This window comes from Chionomys nivalis, chromosome 18 (assembly GCF_950005125.1).
Source record: "Chionomys nivalis chromosome 18, mChiNiv1.1, whole genome shotgun sequence".
Taxonomy (NCBI): domain Eukaryota; kingdom Metazoa; phylum Chordata; class Mammalia; order Rodentia; family Cricetidae; genus Chionomys; species Chionomys nivalis.
Genome location: NC_080103.1, coordinates 23,715,343 through 23,740,510, shown reverse-complemented (window position 1 = coordinate 23,740,510; position 25,168 = coordinate 23,715,343). Strand labels below are relative to the sequence as shown.

General features: G+C 41.3%; 1 protein-coding gene across 2 annotated transcripts in view; it reads right to left on the bottom strand.

The window, feature by feature from the left end:
• Vav3 (vav guanine nucleotide exchange factor 3) overlaps nucleotides 1-25,168 on the bottom strand; it is a 317,139-nt gene that overhangs the window by 125,386 nt on the left and 166,585 nt on the right. For both annotated transcript variants that reach the window (XM_057793503.1, XM_057793504.1), the window contains exons 13-15: nucleotides 24,007-24,092; nucleotides 22,414-22,546; nucleotides 21,624-21,733 (exon numbers count right to left, since the gene is read on the bottom strand). In XM_057793503.1, coding sequence (XP_057649486.1) covers nucleotides 21,624-21,733; nucleotides 22,414-22,546; nucleotides 24,007-24,092 — 329 coding nt within the window. The remainder of the gene's footprint in view (nucleotides 1-21,623; nucleotides 21,734-22,413; nucleotides 22,547-24,006; nucleotides 24,093-25,168) is intronic.

Below are 25,168 nucleotides of genomic sequence, written 5' to 3'. Positions count from 1 at the left end.
TCTGTCTGCTGAATGTTGCTTTTACCCCCTCCAAACTAATTACATTAGAGAAACTCAGACTACAAATTCTGCAGAGCACACTCTTCTCACTGTCCTTGTCAATGAACTTCAAATTGTCTTGTGATTTGGGACTTCCTCTTCTACTGTGTCTATCCATTTTGAAATAATTGAAAGTCCCAGCTGAGACAAAAAGCATACAGAAGAGCAAAGCTCAGGCGGCTACTCTTAAAACAAAGCTCACAACAGTCTGACTGGAACCATGATAGTCTATCAAAAATTTCTCAAAAGTGTTCTCAAGACATCCTAGCAAAAGAACTTCATAATATTTACCGAGTACCTACTGCGTACTGGATAATATGCAATAAAAATAAGATTAAGGCTCTGACCTTGGACGGTTGTTTTCCAAGAGGGCTCAATCAAGTTCTTGAAGCCTTCCAAGTCCTAGCCTTAGGAGAGGCTGGGTGATGCGTAAGCCTCAAGGTGCCCCCCACTATTATAGCTCCCCTCAAGGTCTTGCCTCTGTTCCCAGATCTAGTCCCACATGTCCAAACTTCATCACAGTCTCAGGGTTAATTCCTGCCTTGTACCCACAACATATAGTACTCCTGGGGCTTTTTTTCCCAACCAAACGCTAAGCTGCCCACAAAAGTCCTGAGAGACAGCTTAGTGGGTAAGAGTGCTTGCTGAGGAATATTCAACTTGAGTTTGAATCCTAGCACCTATGTAGGAGGGAAAGCTGAACATGACTAGGAACGTGCTTAAGGAGTAGAAACAGGAGGATCTGGGGTGGATCTGGGGTGGGGGAGGCTTGAGAGCTACCAGCCCCGAACTCCCATTTACTGAGAGGAATAAGGCAGAGGTTAATAGAACCAGACACCAGATTTCTCCTCTGGTCTCCCGAGTACATGCATACCCCCAACACACACATGAGCATGCACCTACATTCCCCCGCCACACACACACACACACACACACACAAATGCTGAAGCCCTCCGCTGTCAACTACCACTCTCCACTTAGACTTCTCTTGTTCCTTTCAGTTTGCAACGGAAGTTTTCTGGACCTGGGTCTCTTCAAAAATGGGCAATTCAGGAAGGCAGGTGTGAATAGTAAGACACAGTGCTCTTTGTAGCTTACAGACTGAACTGCTAGCAAAACCTTTGCTATATTAATACTGTTAACCCTGGTTTAACACCTGTTAACGTGGGTGTGTGTGATATCCTGAAAGGAACATCATCTGTTCTAATGAACTTTTGCCTATGCTCAGACTGGCCAGCTTTGGAAATGGGGGGCAGGGGTTGTTGCTAATCAGATGACCACGGAGTTAGAATTCTACTCCAAATTTCAGAGAAGAAAGAGATACCAAAAATTAACTTGATCACTAACGTTTGGGGATTTCATTAAATACAGCAGCATTAAAAAATTACCTGAAAGGACTAGGTTTGTAGAGGCTCCAGGATGCTGCACACGTGAGGGTGACTAGGGTAAAATATTCTGCATTCAGTTGTGGGTGAGAATGGGGGAAAGTTCTTTGTTTACTTCCTATCATATACACACCCTTAGCACTGTTAGATAACCTCTATTTCTAAGATAATGTCTTTTGGTCATAGGAACCAGAACCTGTAAGAAATGACCAAAAAGGTTCCCAAACACTGTACAGAAATATTGACCAGAATCCTGAGTCAATACTAATCTAGAAGGAAAGAAGGAAGTCCCAGTATCAGCCATCATGAAGCACTCAGGATATCTAGAGCACTCTGGTCCTTTGCCGTACAGGACCTTTTTCAAGTAACTTTACAAGCAGCAGAGTAAGCACTGATATCTTCATTTGCAGATTAAAAACCCATTGCTTAGCAGGCTTCAATAATTTTCCAGGGGTCACTAGAACATCTAAGTGTCATGATTCAATTATTTCCTAGTAAATTCCGAAGTTAATGCTTTCAACATTTCTATGACCTTGAGTTTAATAAAGGAGTACTTTAAGAAGTCTTGGTTTCTAGGGTTGTTCATGGAGCCCATCCCTGAGACAATGAGCAGAATAGCATCCCCAGCCCACAGAATGTGTGTTTGTGCCTATGGTCACACACCCACTGCACTCAGCTGCAACCATAGGATGTTTCCTTCTAATCATTCCATCACAGTTCCATCAACTTCCCAGAAAAGCATTCAATATGACAAGCAATCTGGGAGCCATGTTTCTGGCTGGTGAACTGAAGCTATATATGAATGATCGGCTTCATAGAGCAGCCACAATTTAGCAGATCCAATTTTCTCTGGAGTCTCATGATATACTGCTATAATTAAATGTTGCTATCAATCACCATACACAGCTTGCTTGTGCTGCCCAACCCTCAAGACAATGATGCCTTTCAGATTTACACATTCTTTTGGAGAATAGCTATTTTGCCAATTTTTTGTTTGTTTGTTTGTTTGTTTGTTTGTCTGTTTTTCAAGACAGGGTTTCTTTCTGTAGCTCTGGATGTCTTGGAAGTTGCTCTGTAGACTAGGCTGGCCGCAAACTCAGATTCACCTGCCTCTGCCTCCCAAGTGCTGAGATTAAAGGAATGTACCACCACTACCCGGAAGTAGAACAAATATAATTCTTAATGAACAAAGAACTTATATTAAGACTAAGCGAAAGAACACACTGCACCCAGCAGAGGACAGGAAGAGACGAATGAATAGTGAACAGTATTCCCATTTCCATGTTACAAAGCACACCATGAGATACTTTATTTCAGTTTTGTAATTCCCAAATTATAGCTCAGTGAAGCCAAGCAACTTGCCCAAGTCCATTAAGCAATTAACACACAGTGTTCTTAGTCACTTCACAATATTAAGTACTTTGGAGATCACGATGTGGATTATGAAGAAAACCATGCTTTAAGCAGGAAAATTATAGCTCTACTATTATCATCCCATTGTGGGCTCAAAAGAGATGCATTTACTTCAAGGAACTCGCCCTTCTCTGCTTAACCACCATTCCTGATCAAGAATATTTTCTTTCTTCTCTACCCATCTCATTGGCCCATTTGTTGATTAGTAGGGTTTTGGCCCCTAATTTTACAGTTCTTTATAAATTTGGCATATTAACCCCATGAATGAGGTGGAGCTGGCAGAATTTCCTCCCAGTCTGTGGGCTGTCTGCTCTGCTGCTGGTCTCTTTTGTTATGGAAAAAGTTTTAAATTTCTTTTTTTTAATTAATTTATTTATTTATTAAAGATTTCTGTCTCTTCCCGGCCACCGCCTCCCATATCCCTCCCCTCCCCCAATCAACTCCCCCTCTCTCATCAGCCCTAAGATCAGCCAGGGTTCCCTGCCCTGTCAAGTGGTTCCTTTGGTTGATTCTCAGGGATATTGTTGAGCTACTGGACTACTACTGTCTGCTGACCACGTCTTTAACTTGACCTAGATCTTGAAGTGTATGCCCCATGTTTTATTGTTAAGTCTTGAGTAATAGCAAGGCATTCCCTAGCACCTCAAGAGAGAAGAGATAGCAAGTCAGTGAAAAGCACCAACCAAAGGTTCAGAGGTCTAAAGGGTCCTACTGTCTTCTGCAACTGCCAGGAATTCAATCTGGTTGCAGCATGAGATATATTGACAATGTAACAGTGATATTGGATAAAGGTCAGATTCTAGCATCAGCCAGGAATTTTTTCTTGTTCCAACGGTCATGAATGTGCACCAATGCCTCCAGGGAGATTGTCATGTCCTCCTTAAATACTAGACAGAAAACCCCCAGAAATCATATTACAAAGCTGGCCGAGTCCAAAGTTCTGCAAAGGAAGTGGAAGGATCTCAAGACCTAAACCAAGACAATGACATTGGAAATTTTTTAGAAAAAAAAATAAATAAAAGTCAGAAATTAAAGACAAAAGCAACCAAAATAGTCACATGGATTTAGAGGTTGGTATTAAATTTTACTCTTGTAAAAAATCAGTGGAGTGCTTAGGACACACCCTTTCATCAGGAAGATCACACACAAAAAAGCAAACTTGCCAATGATAGACTGCCCCCTATTTTTCCTCTTTCTGACTGCTTCTGTATGAGACATGTCACCATGGGCAGGACCTTAAATCTCCCCAATGGTCATCTGAGTGGGAAGACTAGATAATACAGAGCAGAGCTTTCTTTGGAGATGGTAAGGGCTGGATGGATGTGAAGAAAGTAGTGCAGCTCACTACACTAGGTCCAGAAGACACTCGAAGTTTTCCCACTTCTGGCCAAACTCTAAAACGTTTAGGCATTTGGGGTAAACCAGATAGTCAGAGGCCTACTTTGTGGGTCTCCTGGGTGCTACGTTGGCAGTTCCCAAAGAAGTCTTAAGGCAAGAAAAATAGTTAATTGAAATATGATCCCTTTTCCTGATAGCTTGAACAAGGCAACCACATAATCCTGGGATGTATGTACTTGTAAATAGCAATTCTGGTAGATGAAGGCAAACACAAGATGTTTCAAATTTAGGTTATTGCTAGACCAAAAAAAAACCCTCTAATGAAAGAATTTAATATTATGCTATCAATACCCATGTCTCAGGAATAAATGATGATATGGGACGGCTTACCTTCAGGGCTGGGGGGGCGGGAATCGATGATCTTTTTACAGTTTGAGCTCTGATATTTGTAAAGTGCTTTGGGTTCAGAGCAGGGGAAGGCACAAAAGGAGTCCACAGACAGATACATAAATCAATCAGAGAGGAAAAAGGAAAGCGGGGGAAAAACTGCACACAGAAGACAAACAAATCACTCTGAAGCAGAATTTTATTAAACTGTACTTAGCTCTGATCCTCACAAGGCAACAAACAATAAGAATCCCCACAGAAGAGCCCTGGCTCGGAAGAGTGCTCCGCTAACTTTCCTCACGAGGCAGTGCTGACCTCTGAGGGCTGCCAGGCTCCTCCTGCCAGGCTCCTTTCAGCTTCCCAGGCCATGTCTCCCAACTACCTTTGAGAAAGGCAATGGTGATCAATCAATTCTCTACCCAATAATGCTCTGGCTTCTTGTGCTTTTAATATCAAAAGGCTTCCTCCGAAAAATCTAGTAATCAAGTTCCCCGGATCACACAGAGGCTGAGCTTTTTGATCAAGGGTTCATAGTTAATGCCGTGAGCTTTACAAGAGGATATACCCTGTTGAATCAGCACACGCTGCCAGTCTTGTTTCCTCTAGAAGATTCTGAATGCTCACAGTACCTTCATTTATAATTAAACCTATGAAACTCGTCATCATAATGGTAACTCATTATGTTTCCATTGTGTGTATTTCCAAGGATGAAATAAAGCCTATGCAGCACAGAGAATTTGAAACAGCCAGTCAATGTCAGCACACGAAAGCTTTAACAAACAGGCCCATAAGAGTCACTTTTCTCACTGCCATGACAAAAACGTCTGACTGGAAGTGACTGAACAGCCGACAGCTTATTTAGGCTCACGATTTGGTGGCACAGTTCACCAGGGAGGAGAGGCGGTAACCACAGAAATAGAAGGTAGCAGGACACAGTGTCCACAGTTGAGAAGCAGAAAGAGATAAACGTTAGTTTCGCCTTACGTCCCCTTTTCTTCTGTCTGAAACCTTAGCGATAGTGCTGTCCACATTCTGGGTAGACCCTTCCCTTTTCGCTTAAATGTTTCTGGAAAAATACTCATAGACATAGCCAGGGCGAGGTTCCAAAGTGAGTCTAAGTTTAGTCAAGCTTACAATGATGATTTACTGTTACAGGGTAAGTATCCTGTATGTCCACACACACATATATGTTTAAATACCCTCTGTCACACAGAGAATAGGATCCATCCACTGTATTTCCAAAGACCATCAGAAAACCAGATCAAGAGAAGCACATTGTTATTTCTAGGTAGAAACTGAAACTAACATATTTAATTATAGTATTATTTTTATGAACCGATTAACTTCTATACTCCCTCCACGTTCTCTTGCCACAAGGGACAGAGGTAGGTCAGTCACAAAAAATATTCAGCATTCTTTAAAAGACGCATGAGTGAAATTTCAGGACCAAGTCCTGTGGTCACATCTGTCTTTAACTTTTTCTTTCTCTTTGTCCAGTACTCTTTGAACTCCAATATTTCAAAGTCTCTTTTCTATCCAGTTCCCTAATCTGTTTTTAGGCTAATGAATATGAGCTCCACATTGAAATCCTGGAGTTTTCCGTCCTCATTACTATTCATCTCTAACATTATCCTCAGCTGCCTTACCTTTCCTCAAAATTATTAAGAACATTACTTATGCATAAATTAATCATTAGGCATTTAACCTCCAAACACCTTTATGAAATGGGGTTTATTGAAAATTTGAGATAACTGTGAATCCTCACTTTCCAAATGAATTTAAAAACCAAACTTCAAACAGTCTACTAATAAACATTTAAAATTAATATTTGATAATTTCCCCAACCAGTCATATTTTCAGACTGTCAAGCTGTCAGACCTGTTCACAATGGCCAGCTGGCCATACTTTAAATTAAACATAAGCCCTTGGGATTTAGCCTTTGTGGGTTTTGCACATCTAGACTCATGTCAATATCAAGAGTCAATACAAACCTAATACTAAAACACTCCATCTCTTAGGGTGAAATTTTATAAGACCAAGGATTCTCTTAAAACATCAATACACTTTCAGAGTTGGTTTTAAACCCCCAAACAAACCCAGTTGGAGGGGAGCTTCATTATAATCAAATAAGGAATTGAAACTTGGACTGTGCAATGCATTAGGCAATTAAGCACACAAGCAATTTAATTAAAGTTTTAATTCACTTCGGATTCCATTGTAGTCCGCAATTAGAATGTTTCATGCTACAGCCAAGTATTCTAGGGTCAGAAATGTCATGCTGAACGTTGGTCTGCACTGTCTACAGCAAGCATATGTTGATGTCAGATAGATGGTGGGTAACAGGGACTGTTATTGATCTCTGAGGCTGACTCTTAGCCCTCTACACTCATCCATTGGTTTCTGGGCAGGGCCTGGCAAATTTTCTGGACAGGGAGATAGAGGAAAAGGAAGCACATGCTCTAAAGAAACAGTGCTTTCTGGCATAAGCTCGCCTCGAGGGGAGAAGGGAAACTATGAACTGGAGGGCTGCTGTCTAGTATTTGATACCGTGTGGCTCTACGGAAGCTATTCTTCAGATGAATCTGCCCTGAGTGTGAATAAGAACTGTCTGAAATCATTGAAGACTATTCTGGAGGGGTGGAGAGCTGTCAACTGAACAAGCCGCAAACTACCTGGGGGAAGAGGAAGTTAGAAGTCCCGAGGACCTTTGTGCTCCAAACCTGGGACTTGCATTGCATTTCCCTAGAGAAATGTCTTCAAAAATCTCCTGTACGTGTGTGAAAATATGTACTCTGTCCTCTCTGGTACCCTGCAAAAATATTTAAGAAGACTATGTGCCAACTTGCACTCATCAAGCACTGAAAAGGAATTCCTTCCTGAAAAGGAGTGCTCAGCTAATATAACCAAACGCAAGAGCATTTTCAAGATAAGACGCGATAATGCAACTCAGGGCTCAATTAGGTGGTCATTATTTTCTGAAGCATCCCTTTAATCTTGGTGCCCTCCAAACTTGAAAAACTCAAACGAATCTGTAATTCTTTATTACTAACCCTCATGGTATGAAAAGAATCCATTAGATCACTTTACGTTCTCTCTCTCTCTCTCTCTCTCTCTCTCTCTCTCTCTCTCTCTCTCTCTCTCTCTCTCTCACCAAATCAAAGCTCTGGAGGTGGGGATAAACAGTTTAATTTTTTTCTTGCATTAAAGACATTGAGGTTATGATAATTAAAAAATTCAATTCAAGCCCCTACCACAATTAAACAGACTGTTTATATTTTGTCTTAGTAAACTACATATGACCTCAGGTTGGCTTTGTAACGTATGAATCACTATCTCTAAGCGATCCAGTTGTTGTTTTGTTTTTTTTAACGCACTGACGGCAGCAGATTTAATTTAAAGTGCTACTGTTCAATATGTCAGAGCTCAAATATTCTCCGAGAAGAAGCTTTAGTGCGTATATATTATTAATGTACTATCCGAGATCAGACCCCTGAGTTGACTCTAATCAATGGCTCATCAGTCATAGGCCACGGGAATGAAGTTGGGTAGATACAAGCAAATCAGAGAACTTTCTTATAGATGTTCTTGTTCGGCAATGAAAAGAAGCAAAATATAAAACCTCCAAAGTTTGATGTTCGAAGGTAGAACTTAGTTTTCTTGTGGGCTTGTGCTGTATGGATATGTTCAGATGGATGTGCACACACGTGTGGAAATCAAAGACTTGCTTCAGTGTCTACCTTGATCACACTCCATATTATTGCTTTACTTAATTTTATCTATCATTATTGTGTGTGTATTTGAATACACTGTCTAATGCACAGGTTTGGAGGTGAGAATACAACTTCTGGGTATCAGTTTTCTCTTTCACGTTGGGTTCTGGGGCTCCAACTCAGGTTATCAAGCTATTTGTAGGCTGTTTGTGACTTCATTTATTTAAATCCCTGGCTGTTTTGTGTGGACAGGGATGGTGTAACTGTAAAGTTATATAAAATACAAGGACTAAGGAATGAAAGAGCAATGATACCTGGAATATTCTAGCCACTTCTGAAGCAAATCATGTAAGTTCCTAAGCTCCAGTATTTTGCCAGAGAATAAAGGTTGAAAGGGATGCTACTATTTGTTCAAGTGACGAAGCAGGTCAGACAGATGTCTGGGGTAGTCATGTCCAATCAAGCTCTCCCCACCAAAGAGAATCCTTCCAACACTTAGTACCAGGTTTATCCTTAGGGTGAATGAGGGTGCCTCATGCTTTTCCTCCCTTCATCAACACGTGTGGTAGGCACCCAGTGTCACCTGTGTACTAAATAAAAACGTATTTATTTCAGACTCATCGTCATCCACCCTGATACCTGCCCAGGCATTACTCTCAGACCACGGAGCTTTTCCTTCCCGATTCCTTTACTCTAAGACTAAAATTCCATTACTGAAACAAGTGGAAGATTAAAAACACTATCAAAACAAAGAAAATAAAAATGGATTTGCAATTCTTATTAGGCTCAACACTGTGGTTAAGATACAGCAATTCGAAATCGTGATCTGAATTAACTTACAAGTTAGTATTTCATTTCCTTTGCTCTAAGAAAATTGGTGGAAGCCAAAATCAACTCTAAAAACTGTTGTTCATATGCACAATGTTACCTATTATTTGATTTTATGAAAACACCAAATATGTTTTTATAAAAACACTAAAAAGTCGACACATTTAAATTCTAAACCTTATTGCTGATCTAGCGTACAAATGCATTACTCAACAGCACCTTGCACTTATGAAACAAATTCAGGGCAACTTTCTTCCCAGGAGAACGGTGGTGGGCATTCTTGCTGTAAACGAGGCAGCCTGGAGAGCAGAAAATGCCCAGACTGGGGTTAAGCTCAGCCTCTGCCATTTGTTAGCTGGAGGGAAATAAAAATAAAAACCACAAGAAAAATACTTAATCTTTCCTCAGTTTTCTGATTTTTTTTTTAATGGCTAATACTTTCCCTGCTAGCTCGCAGGATTCTTTAAGTATCAAATGAGGTATTATCCCAAAACACTTTAGAAACTTAAGGCACTGTATAATATTAAGGAATTATCACTATAGGATCCTCGAGTCTAAAAACTCCACCATGAAGATTTAAAATCGGAATCTTTCCTAATACACTAAGAATCAAGATAATACAGTGCTGTGCAAAGTTCAATCAAGAATCCCAAAATTTGTTTATAAACATCTCGTCTATATCAAGTCAACAATTTTCTGCAATAATAGCGTCTAGCATCCCTTGGAGCCTGCCCATAACGGTGGAGAGAAATGTTATTCTTTCATCTCTCTTAGGATTTAATTAGAGTAGTTAAGGAACACTTCAAATCAAGTTTTACTTTTCTTTCAAAAGAAAATATGTATTAAGTACAGACTTGGAAACATATCTAACCTCAATTATCCTAAAAGGGATCCTCTAAGGGAGGGTTAGAAGTGTTCTGTGTGGATTCAGGAAGTGACACTAATCAGGTGTGGTGGTAAAAACGGAACCACAGCACTTTGGAGCTAGAGACAGGAGGATCAGGAGTCCATGTCAGCCTTTTTAATACCCCCAGTGGGCTGAGAACTGAAGGTGCGCCATCACATACGTGGGTCCTTTTCTACACTGATACTTGCAGCACCATCCTCCCTAAATTGAAATGGCAGGGGGAATAAGCTATCCCATGCATGGGCCTTGCGATTCATCACCACTTTGTAGCCACATGCCAACACTGATATGAAAATAGGACCGGTGAATGTGAAGTATATAACACATGGCTACCACATGAATTTCACTTGTAGAATTTACCACAAATATCCCCAGTGCCTAGAATGTCTGTTGAGGTTGCAAAATACATGGCAAGCTAATGATGAGAGGTGTACAGGATGTACTGATATCTAAAAGTTGTTTCAATTTTGACCTTCCAATCTCTTTACCCAAACTGAGCTTACCTATTACATCATGAATAGAAGAGACAAAGTCCTTCTTGCTTCCAAAGCCAAGATCAACAATTCCCAAAGGCACCTTTATTTGTGTTGTATAGATCAAGATCTCACTTCTTATGAATAAATAAATGTTTGGTTGACACTTTACTAGATAAATCTTATTTAATATTGGAAAATTCACTAAGTGACAATTATGTCATCTTCCTCTCGGTAACCGTATGCCAAGTTGACTCAGTACAACAACCAATTCTAAAAATACACTTATTCTTTGTGTTAGTCTCCAGACAAGCTGGAGACAGCACAGTCACCACAGAGGACAGGTAAACCTCCCCTGATTGTGCTGTTATTGTCCACCATTGAAAGAAAATCAGCAGATCAAAGGCTCAGGGAACCAACACTAATTCTGCTTAATAACAGTATTTGCACTTCATCCTAGCCAGAGTAATGCTTGTTGCTGGTGGAATTCTTGATAGCAATCCTTCACTTTTCTCCCTGCCTGTGACTTTTCCTTCCTCCTGAGCATGTTCAGTCAGTGCCAGAAAAATGTCAAATAAGCACTGAATGCAACCAGAGATAGAGAAGCTGAGCCCCACCAAACAGAAACAGAAGCGAGTACCACTTAATATCTCCTAATAGTTTCTCATGCATGGACTACTTTCCCATGTTTCCGGACAAAGAAGGATACTAAAAGGCTCCACTTTATGACAACTGAGATTGTTCTGAGCTTTGCCCTGTCTTGCTTCTTTTTATGACTGTCAGTATAATTCCCTACACTAACTTAACTGCCAAGTTTGAAAGGATATAGACAATACATGAGATTCAGGGAGGCTGAACTGGCTTCAACATGAGAGATTAATGTGAATATGTTATCTCTGTGAGACTCAGCACCACCCAGAGGCAGCAAAGCAAATCATGCCAGCCTGAATTCTACCCCTGTAAACGAACTCTTCATACTAAAACTGGTCATGAAAGCCTTCTAAGTTTTTATAATTACATTTATTCATCCATTGCATGTGTCAGCGTGCAAGCATATGCATGTGCATATGTGTGTAGCTATCAAGGAAGAACTTGCTGGGGCTGGTTCTCTTCTTTCACCATATAGGTTCAGGGGATTAGTTCTCAAGTTGTCAGGCTTGGTAGTAAGCACCTTTACCAGCTGAACAATCTCACTGGCCCATGAAAGCCTTTTCAGGTCATCAAATAAAGGTATGAGGAACTAGAAGAAATTTGGGTTTTTAAGTGTATATGTGTGTATGTGTGCTCTGTATATATATACGCATACATACGTATACATATATACATGCTTAAGTTTTATTTGCATTGCTATGACAAAATATCCTGATGAAAAGCAACTTAGGGAAGGAAGTGTTATTTGACTTATAATTCTAGGTTACAGCCCATATAATCTGAAAGTAAAGTTAGTAACTCAAGAAGCTAATCACCAATATCCAAGATGCAATCAAGAGTAGAGAGCAATGATCAAACCGGACTCTCTGAATGTGGCTGACAGTGGAGGCTGATGGAGAAGCCAAGGACAATGGCGCTGGGTTTTGATTCTACTGCATTGACGGGCTTTGTGGGAGCCTAGTCTGTTTGGATGCTCACCTTCCTGGACCGGGGGGGAGCAGGGAGGACCTTGGACTTCCCATAGGGTAGGGAACCCTGACTGCTCCTTGGACTGGAGAGGGGGGTAGAGGGGAGGGGAAGGAAGTGGGAGGAGGGGAGGAGGTGGAAATTTTCAATAAAAAATAAATAAATTTTTAAAAAAGATTAAAAAAAGATTTAAAAAAGTAGAGAGCAATAAATACATCGACCCTTGACTCATCATTTAGGATTCAGCCTATTGAATAGTGCTACCCACAGTGGGTTGGATCATCCTATATGAATAACTGACAATATTCACATACATGCTCAACTGCTCTAGATAATTCCTCATTGAGACTCTTTACTGTAGATGCTAGGTTGTACAAGCTGACAGCTCAAACTAACCAACGTATAAATATAGACAGACAAACACTGAGAAAGTTTGTAAGTAGGTGTTTGGGGCATTGTGCTAGTAAGCATGACAGTTTGTATGAAGACACTGACAGGCTTTGGCCAACCAGAAGAGACCAAATCTGGTACCATCACAGTTGAAATATCACCTCTTCCACAACCCCCACACAGATTACCCAAGGAGGCTCACTCTTTAGCCAACGCTATTGTATCAGTGTTCACTGCACTTTCCAGTTTTCCTTAGAGAATTCCATAGAGAACAACAGGCCCACATGCATTCGAGCTGAGAAGACCATGCTTCAAGAGTGTGAAGATAATCACCAGTTGAAGTCTTCTCTTGTTGGTCTTCTCTGGCTAATGTGCAGATAAAAGCTTAGGAGCTATTGCGTCTAGTCTAGAGTCTTTGGGGCTCCTCCTCACTCTTGTTTCCAAAAGCCCACGAATAAGACTTTCTAAAACAGGTGATCCCAAGTTTTTTTGGGAAGACAACCATGCTATTCACTTGGACAGTAAAAATATTGCCACATAGGTACAATTCATCCAGGTTTGTTTTTGTTTTGGTAGAACGGAGAACATTCTAGAGCTAGATCACTGCTACTAGATTAAATAAGCAAGCAACAACAATGAAACCACAAAGTTTAACAGAAGTTCAGCCCTACCATTGGTCCATGACAGCTGAGACCTTTGACGGCTGATACATACTGTACTCCCAGGCTTAAGCATCTTCTTGTACTCTAGACAAGTACAGTCTAGGGATCAGACACACATCTCCCTTAGCCGTTTTTCATTTATTTCCATGTTACCTATTGTTGCATTAGTACTTAAACATTGACAAAATCCAATGGTTCTGAAGAGACTTACGGCCTACATTTCATATTTATTCTCTGGCTTCCTATAAAACATTTTCTGTTCCATGATCTAAAAGCTAATCACAACACATACCCATTCATACAACTGAAAAGATTCGAGCAGCCCAGCTCCCACATAAACACAAGGATGAAGAATGGAGGCAGTGGCGTGGGAGGAGGAAAAGGCAGCAAAGGAGCTCCGGAATGGTCATGCTACAGAAATCGCTTGCAGAGCTTAGCTTAGGTATGGGGAAGCAAGTAAAACTGAGCCAAAGTATAAACAGAGTCCGTTTTACCCTGTTAAAATTAGGCTCCTCAGCTGTATAATCTCCATTCTCATTCTCTCCTTTATCACTACCAGTCACCCCTCTTTAATAAAAGACTATTCGAGGGTAGCATTTCAGAAATTGGCCTCTGTGCTCTTTTGCTTTTAGGTATTCCCTGTAGGACTGTGCCTGCCGCCAAGTACATACGCAGAAATCTGAAATAGTGCCTGTAAAAATGATGTATGCATCTGCTATCATAGGCATGTGGGTCTTTCATGAAGCGATAACAAAGAGAATCTTCTTTGGAATTGAGGGGGGACACATGACATGGTGTTGACACTCTAACATCAGGATGGGTTAGAGAGATGCTCTTGATGGACCAGTTGGTGGCGGCTCCCCAGAAAGGCTGAGGTGAGAAGTATAGGTCATGACAGGGAGCAGAAAGAATGGTCACACCACAGGTACTGAGAGGGTGTTCAGGAAACCTGCTGGGCAGTGGAGAGGATGGGGCAGGCCTTGAGTCTCCCCATGACACTGTCAGAGCACTTATATGAAACGATATAAACTTATATGAAACGATATAAACTTATATATGAAACTTATATAAACGATAGGTGAATAAAGCTTTTCTTCTGAAGTTGAGAGACTGAGGGCTGGGAAGGTGTGGCGGGGGGGCAGTGCCACCAGGCATCAGGAATATGGAGGGGAGACAAATATGAGGAAGTCATGGACTCTGAGCATCCCAGCTCTAGAGTACAATTTGAGTGAAGGCATACTTAAATCTCCTAGGGACAAGAACACTGCACGTGGCATATGCTGCAAATTATTTCTGCAGTTTTTAGCTCGTGTGAGGGTGAGATCAATGCTACTTAAGACAGGCTGCATAATGTGAAAATTATCCTTTCTGCTTTGTCCCATATATCTTACCAAAGCATCTCAGACTGCCATAAAGCAGCCTATCCAGTATCAGGTCACCTGGCCAGAAAAATGCCTTAGGAAAAACGCAATGTCATTATTTGAAAGCTAATGATGATCTAAGACAGAATGACACCAACCTCGCAAGTTACAAAAATAAATCAGTGCTGTCTGATGAAGAATCAACAGTAGATGCCTTCTTATAACACTGAAGAAGTCTCTTTACCCATGGGCTGGTGAGAGTTTTTTACATGCTAGAATTCTAGAGCTCATCAGGTCTGTTTCTTTGCTTTCATTAGTTGGGAAAAATTCTAAAAGTCAAATTTTGCATTTACAATAAAACATAATTACTTATTATGTGCTAGAATGTACTAAGAGAGAGCTTGAATGTGAATAACACTAATGAGATCCCTGCCTGCCCCCATGATGCTCACAGTTCAGGGGAGGAAGCAGTCATAAGTAGACAGACAGACACAAAGATCAAAGACCCTAGGCAGGTCAGCCTTGGAGCTGTAAATGTACAAATACAGCAGCCAAAACAATACAAAAGGAATTTCACTTTCAGCATTTCAAAGAACACAAAAGGGAATGTGTTCCATTGTTCCCAGACATGCATCTCCTAAAACCATTCCCAAACCTCTCAACCTCATAACTAATTCCAGAGCATCATTAACACCAAAACCTAAACCTCCAGACCCATGAGACATTCGTTATCTATCTCTATCAGCTCTAACAATGCGATCCTAGGTGGTATCCATATTAACAAGCAAGAAAGAACCCTTCCGCTTCAGGAGAATAAAATAGACGCTAAACTGGAAAGACGAGTGATAGATTCTCCTCAACGGAGTGATCACTGAATGGAGAGAAAGCCACACACATTTTGGCTGGTGATTCCCTGTCTGGCAAAATATTTTAAATTGTTAAGGGAAACTGTGGAGACAAGGTCATTCACTTGGCATTGAGGTCAGGAGTAACACGCAGTAACATTTAAAGCCAAGATCTTAGCATCTAGAACCAGTTACAGAACAAAGGCCAAGACTTCTCCATGCAGAAACTATTGGACATGAACGCTAAGGACCATACATTCTCTAGGGACTGAAACAATATAACCAGAGCAAAACCAGCTTAAGGGACTACGAGAGGTGTGACTGGAAAGGGAGGTGGGATAAAAAAAAAAAAAAGACACTGGGCTTTCTTTGGTCGTGGTAAAAATAAAATTACATTTTACCAAGTACAATAGACCATCTGCAAGGATTGAATGTGGGTCAGTATATGAACAGATGGCCTAGATGCCCAATGAAATGGACTCGTTGAGAGGGTGGGCAGTAAGGAGCTAGGGATGCGGGAGGCTCACACTAGGATGTATGGTGAGGAAGGAACAGGCAAGCAGCCAGCTCTCACCAGAGGAGGAGGGAGAAGATGGTGTGGGTACCATTCTTGGCCTCTGTCTGTTGATGCTTGAGCAAAGGAGACTGGGGAAAGAGACAACTTGGATTGAAACCCCAAGGGCTCACAACTGAAATCTAATCAACTCCACATTAACTGAACACTACTATGTTTAGAAATACATATATTTAACTTCAACCGCCATGGCCCCATTATTGTTTTATGGCCAAGGCTTCTAATAAGGTCCAGCAAGAAGGAAGTACTCAATAAAAGTTTATAGAATGAATTTTATATTGTAATTATCCTTCTGCTATTCAGAATACCCAGGTAATTCTTCAGATCAAAACAAATTATACTTGATAAAATATAATTCTCAGTTCAAAATGTGAAAGAACACACATTTTATACAATCTATATAGAAATCTATGTTTCAAGAGAATATTCTTCCCTGGTGGAGTATGAGTTGGAAGGAAATGCTATTTTATTTGACCTTTGATTATTTAAATTTTTCTTTTTCATTCTGTGGCATGTGTGCTCTTTTTGTGACTTCAATTCCTCTGGGAAAGAGAGAGTGAATAAATTAAGAGGCTACACCAGCTCTCATGGAAAACGGACCCGAGACTGATGAAACTCTGTGCCTGCCTCTTCACCCGCCCTCCTTCCTACAGCCTTGTTCTCTGAGCTGATCCAGGGAGACTCGGAGCCACCTGTCTAGATCAAAGGTGAGATACAGGCACTGTGTCCCACAGTGCCGAGAGCCCCTTCCCAACTCTGTGCTCTCCATCCCTGCTCTTATTCCCTTCTCGCCACCATGACCATCAGTCCTACTATTTAGTGCATTAATATCGTGGGCTAACATCTCAGCACAGGCAGCCTGAGATCTTCCCCTCAGCACTGTGCCAGCCAACCAGGAACCAGTTAACAAATCTAAGATGGGAGACTGAGATCTTCTCCAGCACTATGCCAGCCAGTCAGGACACAGTTAACAAATCTAAGATGGTGCCCATGATGATGGCAAGCGTATCTTCAAAGAACTAAATAAGAATTGCTAAAATTTCAAGAATTGAGTTGGGCTGACCAGGAGAGATCCAAGACAACGGGACCTGTTCACTTCCCTTAAGTGGTACAGAGGTCCATTCTGAACCTGCCACTTCCTGCTGCTTCTACTTCTCTTCCCACTTCCATCTCTTCTTTCTCTTCCCAGCCCTTCTTTTAAAAGGCTTTGAGAATGCAGCGCACACAGCTGAAATCCCAGTACTTGGGAACTGGAGGTAACAGAACCAGGAGCTCAAGTTCAACTTCAGCTATCAATGAGATTGAAGTCAACCTGAGTTATATAAAACTGTCCTAAAAATAAAGAAGGGAAGGGAGGAAGAGAACTTTGTTGTTCTTTGAGTCCATTTATTTTATATTTTACCCAATTTGAACTTATTACTGCAATACTAACACACACACACTCCGAATATATATATATATATGATTCCTGTGTATTATTCACAGTAAATACAAGCAAAATAAAGCAATTAAAAATGATCCATTTTAGATAGGAATATCAGAGTGCGGTTGGATTTTTAACACCCTCATGGATAAAGACAACCCTGAGCACCAAGACAACAAACTCCGTGGCAATGACAGAGTACCAACAGGTTCAACGTTGCTGACATGGTCCTCTGATCAATGTTTTCTAATCCAGAAAACAAGTAGAATGTTTATTCATTTAAAACTAGTGAGAGAACTCATAAATACATAGTAAATACAAGGGATTTGAGACGCTATCCACAGCCTTCTAACCAAAGTTCAAAAACCAGTGACTGTGGGCACTTAGGTCCATATGGAAACCAGCTTAAGTGAAAACAAACACTTGCCGTTCTATTTCTCAGATGACCAAATGGAATTATAGGAGACAAATGGCAACAAAAATCGCTTGGGGAATAAACGAAAGCAAGCAATGCCTCCCAACGAATCAGCCTCTTGAGCACTTAAATGGATGCTCAGAGAAAGCTCCCAGCACTTCAGCACCTGAGCATCATTTAGCTCCACAATGTTTCCCACAACCTCGATCAAGCCTTTTACTAGGGAAAAGGAGAGAAAACTCCTTCCTCCTTTCCCATCCAAGTGGGTCACTGTTGTCTCTCTCCACTCAGCCTTTTCTAAGGAGGTTGCCAAATTCGACTGTGGTTCACTGCACGTTCTAAATGCTGGAAGTGGTTATGGCCAAACAAGGTCAGAGGATACACTGCTGAGCAAGGATGGGGGTGCAGTTGGAAAAGACAAAGGCTGGATTCATGCCACGTCTGGGAGGTGACTTGCTTTCCATGCATCCTCCTTGTTTATGGGTGCCCGTGCACTCTCTGTCTTTTCCTCTAATGTTCCAAACTAAGAACAGGATTGAAAAGCCTTAAGGGTGTTTGCAATTATTTTAAACAACAACAAAATAGTCTAGTCATCCTATAAACAGAACTATCATCTTCTGTAAATAAAACTAGAAAGCATTTCATCCGTCTTAGAAATAGGTATTCTACTAATCAGCCACAATGGTAATTTTCAATGTTTCTCTAAGCCACAATGCAGAGAGCTCCAGGAAGACTTATAAGGCTCAGGCTGAGACTAAAAACACTGGTAAGAGCTGACCTGCGGAGATAAGATAATAAGGTAGCCTGATACTTTAACAAAATCCTGGCTTTATTTTCCTACATGTCATAACTTTTGCTTACAGACACTGTCAAGTTCAACTCTGAGTAATTCTGTAGAAAAGCATGTCCACCTTCCACCTCTCCTAAGGGGTCCACAGAACTCAAAAATCCAAATGTGACTCCTACTCAAGCTTCACTATATTGTTGGGGTGCTTCAAGAGTATTCAGAGATGCAGAATGCCAGGTTCCCGGAATGCAGAGGAGCAAGTGAAACCTATCTACACCCCTGTGAACCCTGTAAAGCTGTGACTGCTAGGTGCCTGTATCTGCTAACCACTCCCCCACCCCCACCCCCAAAGGATTCAAACCCACTTGAATGAGGAATGACCATCTCAGCCTTCCTTGTCATGTGTAGTAATATGACCAAGTTATGGCTTGATTTAAGAAAAATACATGCTGTTAAAAGATGATTAGAAGTGAGGGCTTACCTCTGCCTCCTACCATGTAGATTTTATAGATGGAATTGCAGTAGGTGTTTTATACTTTAAAGCAGCCAGTATTGAAGACAGAAGACAAATGCTGAAAATGGCAGAAGAGAACCTGAGCCTGAAAGACAGCTGATCCGCAAGAGAGCCACCCTATCAGACAGCCTCTGCAGATTCTTTTACACGAGAAAGGGTAAGCATCTATTTCATCGGTTATCTTGTAGTAAGGATGAGCTACTCGACTTAAAAAAAGAAAACAGAACAAAATGGTCACTGATATGTCTATCATGCAGTCCTAGAAGCCTGCCTCATCTGAAACAAGACATTTAGCTGCCCTCCCCCGGAGAAAATCCTTCACTCAGGCAAAGATTCTACAGCCAAAGGAAAACATCAGAAAATTCTAGTCTTAACATCTTTCCACAAGAACAGAAGCTTGAAGCCGGGCGGTGGTGGCGCACGCCTTTAATCCCAGCACTTGGGAGGCAGAGGCAGGCAGATCTCTGTGAGTTCGAGACCGGCCTGGTCTACAAGAGCTAGTTCCAGGACAGGCTCCAAAACCACAGAGAAACTCTGTCTCGAAAAACCAAAAAAAAAAAAAGAACAAAAAGAACAGAAGCTTGAGATCCACTCTGCCTTTGGATATACTATCCTCAGCATCCCAAGATTCTGGTTTTGACCTTGACACTCCAGGGGTCTCACCGAAGGAGCACAAGGTATATGAGGTTAATCATTCTGAATCACAGACTGGACCAACACTGCCCACTTGACACCTGTGCCTAAAGTAAATGCAACTTGTAATGTAGGCACCGTGACAAGGCAACCATTAATACTGCTAACCTTTTGTACTTAGCTATTATAATCAATGGACAGTATAAGGGCCATACTACTATATCAGAAAATGATAGCTCATAAGCATATTAGGATCATAAACATAAAATATTACTACTAGCAGCGCTAATAATAGATATTATTTGGTAGATAAACAGCATATGGCTTACACTGCAGTACCTGGCTGGCCCTTTGCAGAGATGGTATTTGTAATTCACTAAACATCAGTATCCCCATCTTATGGATGCAGGGACTCGGGCTTTCAGATAACAAATGACTTAGTGAAGAATGTAGCCAGTGGTTATAGCAGAACCCAGACTTGTTTTAAGCTTATGTTGTTTTTTTTTTAAAAAAAATCTATACAATTCTCTCTTTCAAAATATAAGAGAGTCTTGAGCCAGCAAGATGGCTCAGCTAGTAAACATTCCTCATACCAAAGCTGATGACCCGAGTGCCATCCCCAGAGCCCACGTGATAGAAGGGCAAAAATCTATTCCTAAAATCTGCTCCCTTACCTCCACCCTACCTCCACAGACATGCTGTGCTGTGCATGCATGTGCACATGCACGTACACACACACACGCACACACGCGCACACATGCACACACACACGCAAAATAAAAACATAATTTTTTTCAGAACTTCAAAAAAAATCCCAATTCCACCTCAACTGTTGTATTAACACAAGCATTTCTTGAAATCGAAACCTACAATGAAAACAAATGATAAACAACGCCAGAACACAATGAGACAAACCTCCAAAGCGTTCCCTTTTAATTCCGCTCTTTTTTAAAAAGTTTCCTTTCAGGGCAACCAAAGTGTTTCCACTGTAAGGGTCATTATGCACCTTCTTAGTTTATAAACATCATATGACAGAGAAACACCTAACAGTGTGTTCTCAGCAGTTACAGCTCTGTGTGCTGTTTCTTTTGAACCAAGTCTGGGTATGTTCACCTCTTTGATGAGCACCCTCTTTAAGAAAGGGAAAGAACATTGAAAGAAACATAGACCCAAAGCCCTCATTGAATATACCCAAAACTCAGCAAGGATTCAAACAATGAGTCTGAAACAGAGGGAAGACATCAGTTTTCACAGTAGAAGTCAAGGATGTGGACACAGGTGCATATGTGTGGGTTTTCTATTCAATTTAAGGATACATATTAAAACAATAATTACAGAAAAAGAATTTGTCGTTTTAATTAAGTTTCTTGGGGGGCTAAAAAGTAAAGACTGAAAACACTCTTAGGAGAAAGGAGTTAAAGGGAAGGTTTGAGCTCCCTCTTTCTTCCTTTTGAAGAAATTCACCAGGATTCCCTTCCTGGGAGACCAGATGACCCGCCCACAGCAGGATGCGCGTGCGCATCCTCCAGGTACTTGCTCCCAGCCGCTCTGGGGAACAGCTGCTGTGACTCAGCAGCGATTTAAACAGCAGACACAGAGTTCTCAAAAGTAGAAATGTCGGCTGGGGAAATGGCTCACTAAGGAAAGCATCATGCCCACGTGTGAATCCTTAGCACCCAAAGAAAAACTGGGCAGAGGTGGCAGCAGGCCCTTAGTCTTGGAGCTTGAGAGGCAGAGAGGCGAGCCTAGAGGCAAGGTGGCCAGCGGGTCTAGCCAAATCAGTGAGTTCTGGGTCCAACATAAGGGACAGACACCAAGGGAGATACTTGGTGTCAGCCTCCAGCCACCCCCTCCAGCAACCACATATTTGTGCAAGTGCACACCATAGACACAAATAAAATTTTAAAAGTAAAAATACTCACAAAGCCATTTCAAACTGTTCCAGCCACTTTTTCTTTAAATCTTTTGTTTTGCAATAAAATTCTAACCCGTTTTGTCCTTGGGTATGGATGAGGTAGAAGCCATAAGACCACTGTGAAAATGGACATTCTTCAAGTTAATAATTGTCATTTGTTAAAAAAAAAAAAATCCAAATTTATAAGAGTGCCTTACCCTCCACACAAAACCTTATAATTCTATCAGCATTAATATAGGTGATTATAACCAACTTCAACTGCATATTGGTGAGAAAATCACTGGACCCATATTGATCTTAGGAATTAAAAATGATCAGATCAAATGTGCCATGATCCAATCATGGCTCACGGGAGCCTCTACAAATCGATCTCTGAGAACTAAATGCCCAACCCAGAAAGCAGCAGCATGGAGCACTAAGGCACACCCGACTCCAGATTTGCAGTTTCTGTATTCAAATATTCAACAACCACAGATGAAAACAATTGTTGCCTCTGTAGTCAGGAGGTGCAGACTTTCCTCTTGTCGTTATTGCTAAACACTGTGACCCAACAGCTGTCTGCAGGAATTTAAGCATTGTCTTAGGTTTTAGAGAACCCAGAGATGGTTTAAATTATACATGGTTAAATTATACACGCATGGGTTCTCCACAGACACTAAGCCATTTAGATAAGGTACTGAGTATCTGCAGATTTAAACATCTGCCGTAGAGGGGGTGGTCTAGACACCAATGGATAGCTGCATTTGAATATTCAAAGCTCTACATAAATTACTAATAGGAACATCCCAAAAGGTCACCTTTTTATTTTCTTTGTCAGTGGTAGGATTGTTGGCTATCTTGTACTGCTGCAGATCTATTATTTCCTTCATCTCATAGTTATCCCCTTTCCTCTTACACACAATCACTGCCAAATCGAATAAGAAGATATGCCTGCAACAGAGAGACAGGGCGAGTGACTGACAGAAATGGTTTAGGGGCTCCTGTGCTTTTTCCTGGAAGGATATGATTATGCCAACCAAGCAGTCTTCTTTGGCATTAAGGACACCAGGCTGGGCCACACAGGGGAATGTGGGCTCACAGACGCAGCAGAGGTCTCCAGCACAGTCATGGAGAAACGCTGCCACTCTACCCCAACACCCCTCACTTTAATAAAAGGAAAAGGAAGAATCATAAGAAGAACAACATATATACCACAGTTATTGAAATACTCATCGAGATAGACCATAAAACTACTCATGAATAACTGATCTCGTTTTATTTAAAAGCTAAAAACTCAGAAAAAGAATATGCATGCTCAGGATAGTAGATCTTGTACTACCTCAAAAGCAATTGGTCAAAAGTCTTGAGAACTGTTCATCCCTTCCACAGACAAGACATAAATTCCTGGGGTCCCCACTCAGGAGGGAGCTACTGCCCTCCTAGGTGAGCAAACCCAAGCTGGGGTAGGTGTGCAAATAGCCAAAAATGATATTGATGATCGGGAACAGTGTAAGATCACACCCAGGCTAACTTTAGAGCCTGCGCGTTCACACCTCATGCCGATTTAATGGGTCACTTTAAGCACAGCTTGGGTGTAAGAGAAAACTGCAAAAACAGGAACGCTATGGTTAACTTTCCGTGTTAATTTTTCTTTATCCTTTTTTCTTCTTATTAAAGGCAATGTTAATTGGGGAAGGAAATGAACATCCGGCAGCAATATATGTGTTCTTTGTGAAACACCCAGTGATCAACACGCGTATTCTTAACCAATGATTGTGACAATGACACGTTCACAGTGCTCAAACACTTCCCTCATCCTCAAAGTCAAAAGTGTGGCTCCTGAGAGCTACCTGAGGAATCAAAGCGTCAAGGTGGAAACAAGAGCTGATGCTGCCCCCTGCTGGCCGACTCTCTGTTCTGCAGAATTCCAGGAAACGACCACACAAGCATCAGTCTGACAATCCTGTATCATAGTGGAGGCTTACAGGCCTGGGGAACTGAGAATATTCAAGGACTCTGCCTAGAAATCTCCCTAAATAAAAATATAATTAAATAGTCTGCAGCTGACCATCCTCCTTAGTATGCTTTTCATTATTTTTCTTTAATTTTTAAATGAGTTTTTTTAAAAAGGGTAATCATGGTTTTGTGGCAATTGTCTGGTGGCATTTTGTAATTGGAAGGCGTTTTTTCACCTGTCTCATTTTCAAAGGTTTTCATTTAGGCCCTAAAAACGCAGGCAAATCAACAGGGCGAAGACTAGAAAATGAGGTCATCCAAAAGGCATACATTAGGAAATGCAAGGGACCACTGACTGGCCTGTCCCCTTGCCTGGCCACCCCTACCCCATCACTCCCATGACAGCAACTAGCAACTATTAATTCTGAAAGCACACAGTCTTCCCCTCTTCTCACCTTTCTTGCTTCGTATGCTTGTCCAGTGTGGTGATTCGGATTTCACCATCTCCCTGAGGTCGCCCAAAGAGCAAAACTGGTTGGTTCTAAAACATAAATGTATTTGTAAATAAATATAAAAAGTGTGTCTGACCTTTCCACAATCACAAACAGAAGGAAACATTAGTAAAGACATTTTCCTGGACAACTACCCAAATTATAGAAACAATTGGTATCATTTTTACTTATTGTAATACATTACTCTAAAATGCACAAGACTTTGATACAAGATACAATACAAAAATCAATCTGTCCTTTGAAATTATACCAGGCCTACTGTGAACAGTACTCTTACATATAATCTTAAAAGGGAAGTTACCAGGGCTGGCTCTGACCCCCTGAGGACTAGCTGTCATGGTACCAGAGCTACCATTCAAGCTTCCAAGAGACAGAAGCGACCAATGGTCCTTCCCAGCTATGATGCCTATGAACCACAATGACCAACATGACACAGTAATACACCATACCATAGGGATACACATAACTTGACAGCAACTGAGAGCTCTCTAATCATACCTGGGACTGGAAACCTATCCAGCTATGCAGGGCCAGTGACATCACAGACCTTACAGGAGAACTTTACTTTGCTAAACCAGCACAATCCCTAACTTCATTCTCAGTAGTTATTCTTAGGCTCACTGGTAAGTGTAGCTCCCACCCCTTGCCCAGGAAACTTCCTTTCCAGCAGACAGAGATCATTGCAAAAAACCACAACCAATAAAAATACAGAGCTGTGCAGCCCTATCACAATGATATCTCTACAACACAACTCCTGAGTACCTTAGGCTCAGGGACCACTGCAGAAGAGGAGGCCGAAGAATTGTAAGAGTTGGAGGAACAAAAGTTTTCTGTGAGATTGTGCTGCCTAAGATACCAGAGAAGCTATACCCACAAAGTTCCCCCAGCGTGACTTCCTAAACACGAGTTGAACAAAGACAAAGAGACCAGCAAATGTGGGAGGGGAAGCTCACAAGGACTCAAGCCTAGACAAAAGCTACTGACAACTAAGAAAGGCTGAGAATGAGGGAATAGTCTTCTCCGAGTTAGGAGCACAATTGGTTATCCAGTGCCAAATGGTCAGCTCCGAAAACACAAGCATATAAGTAACATTGTGCAAACTGAG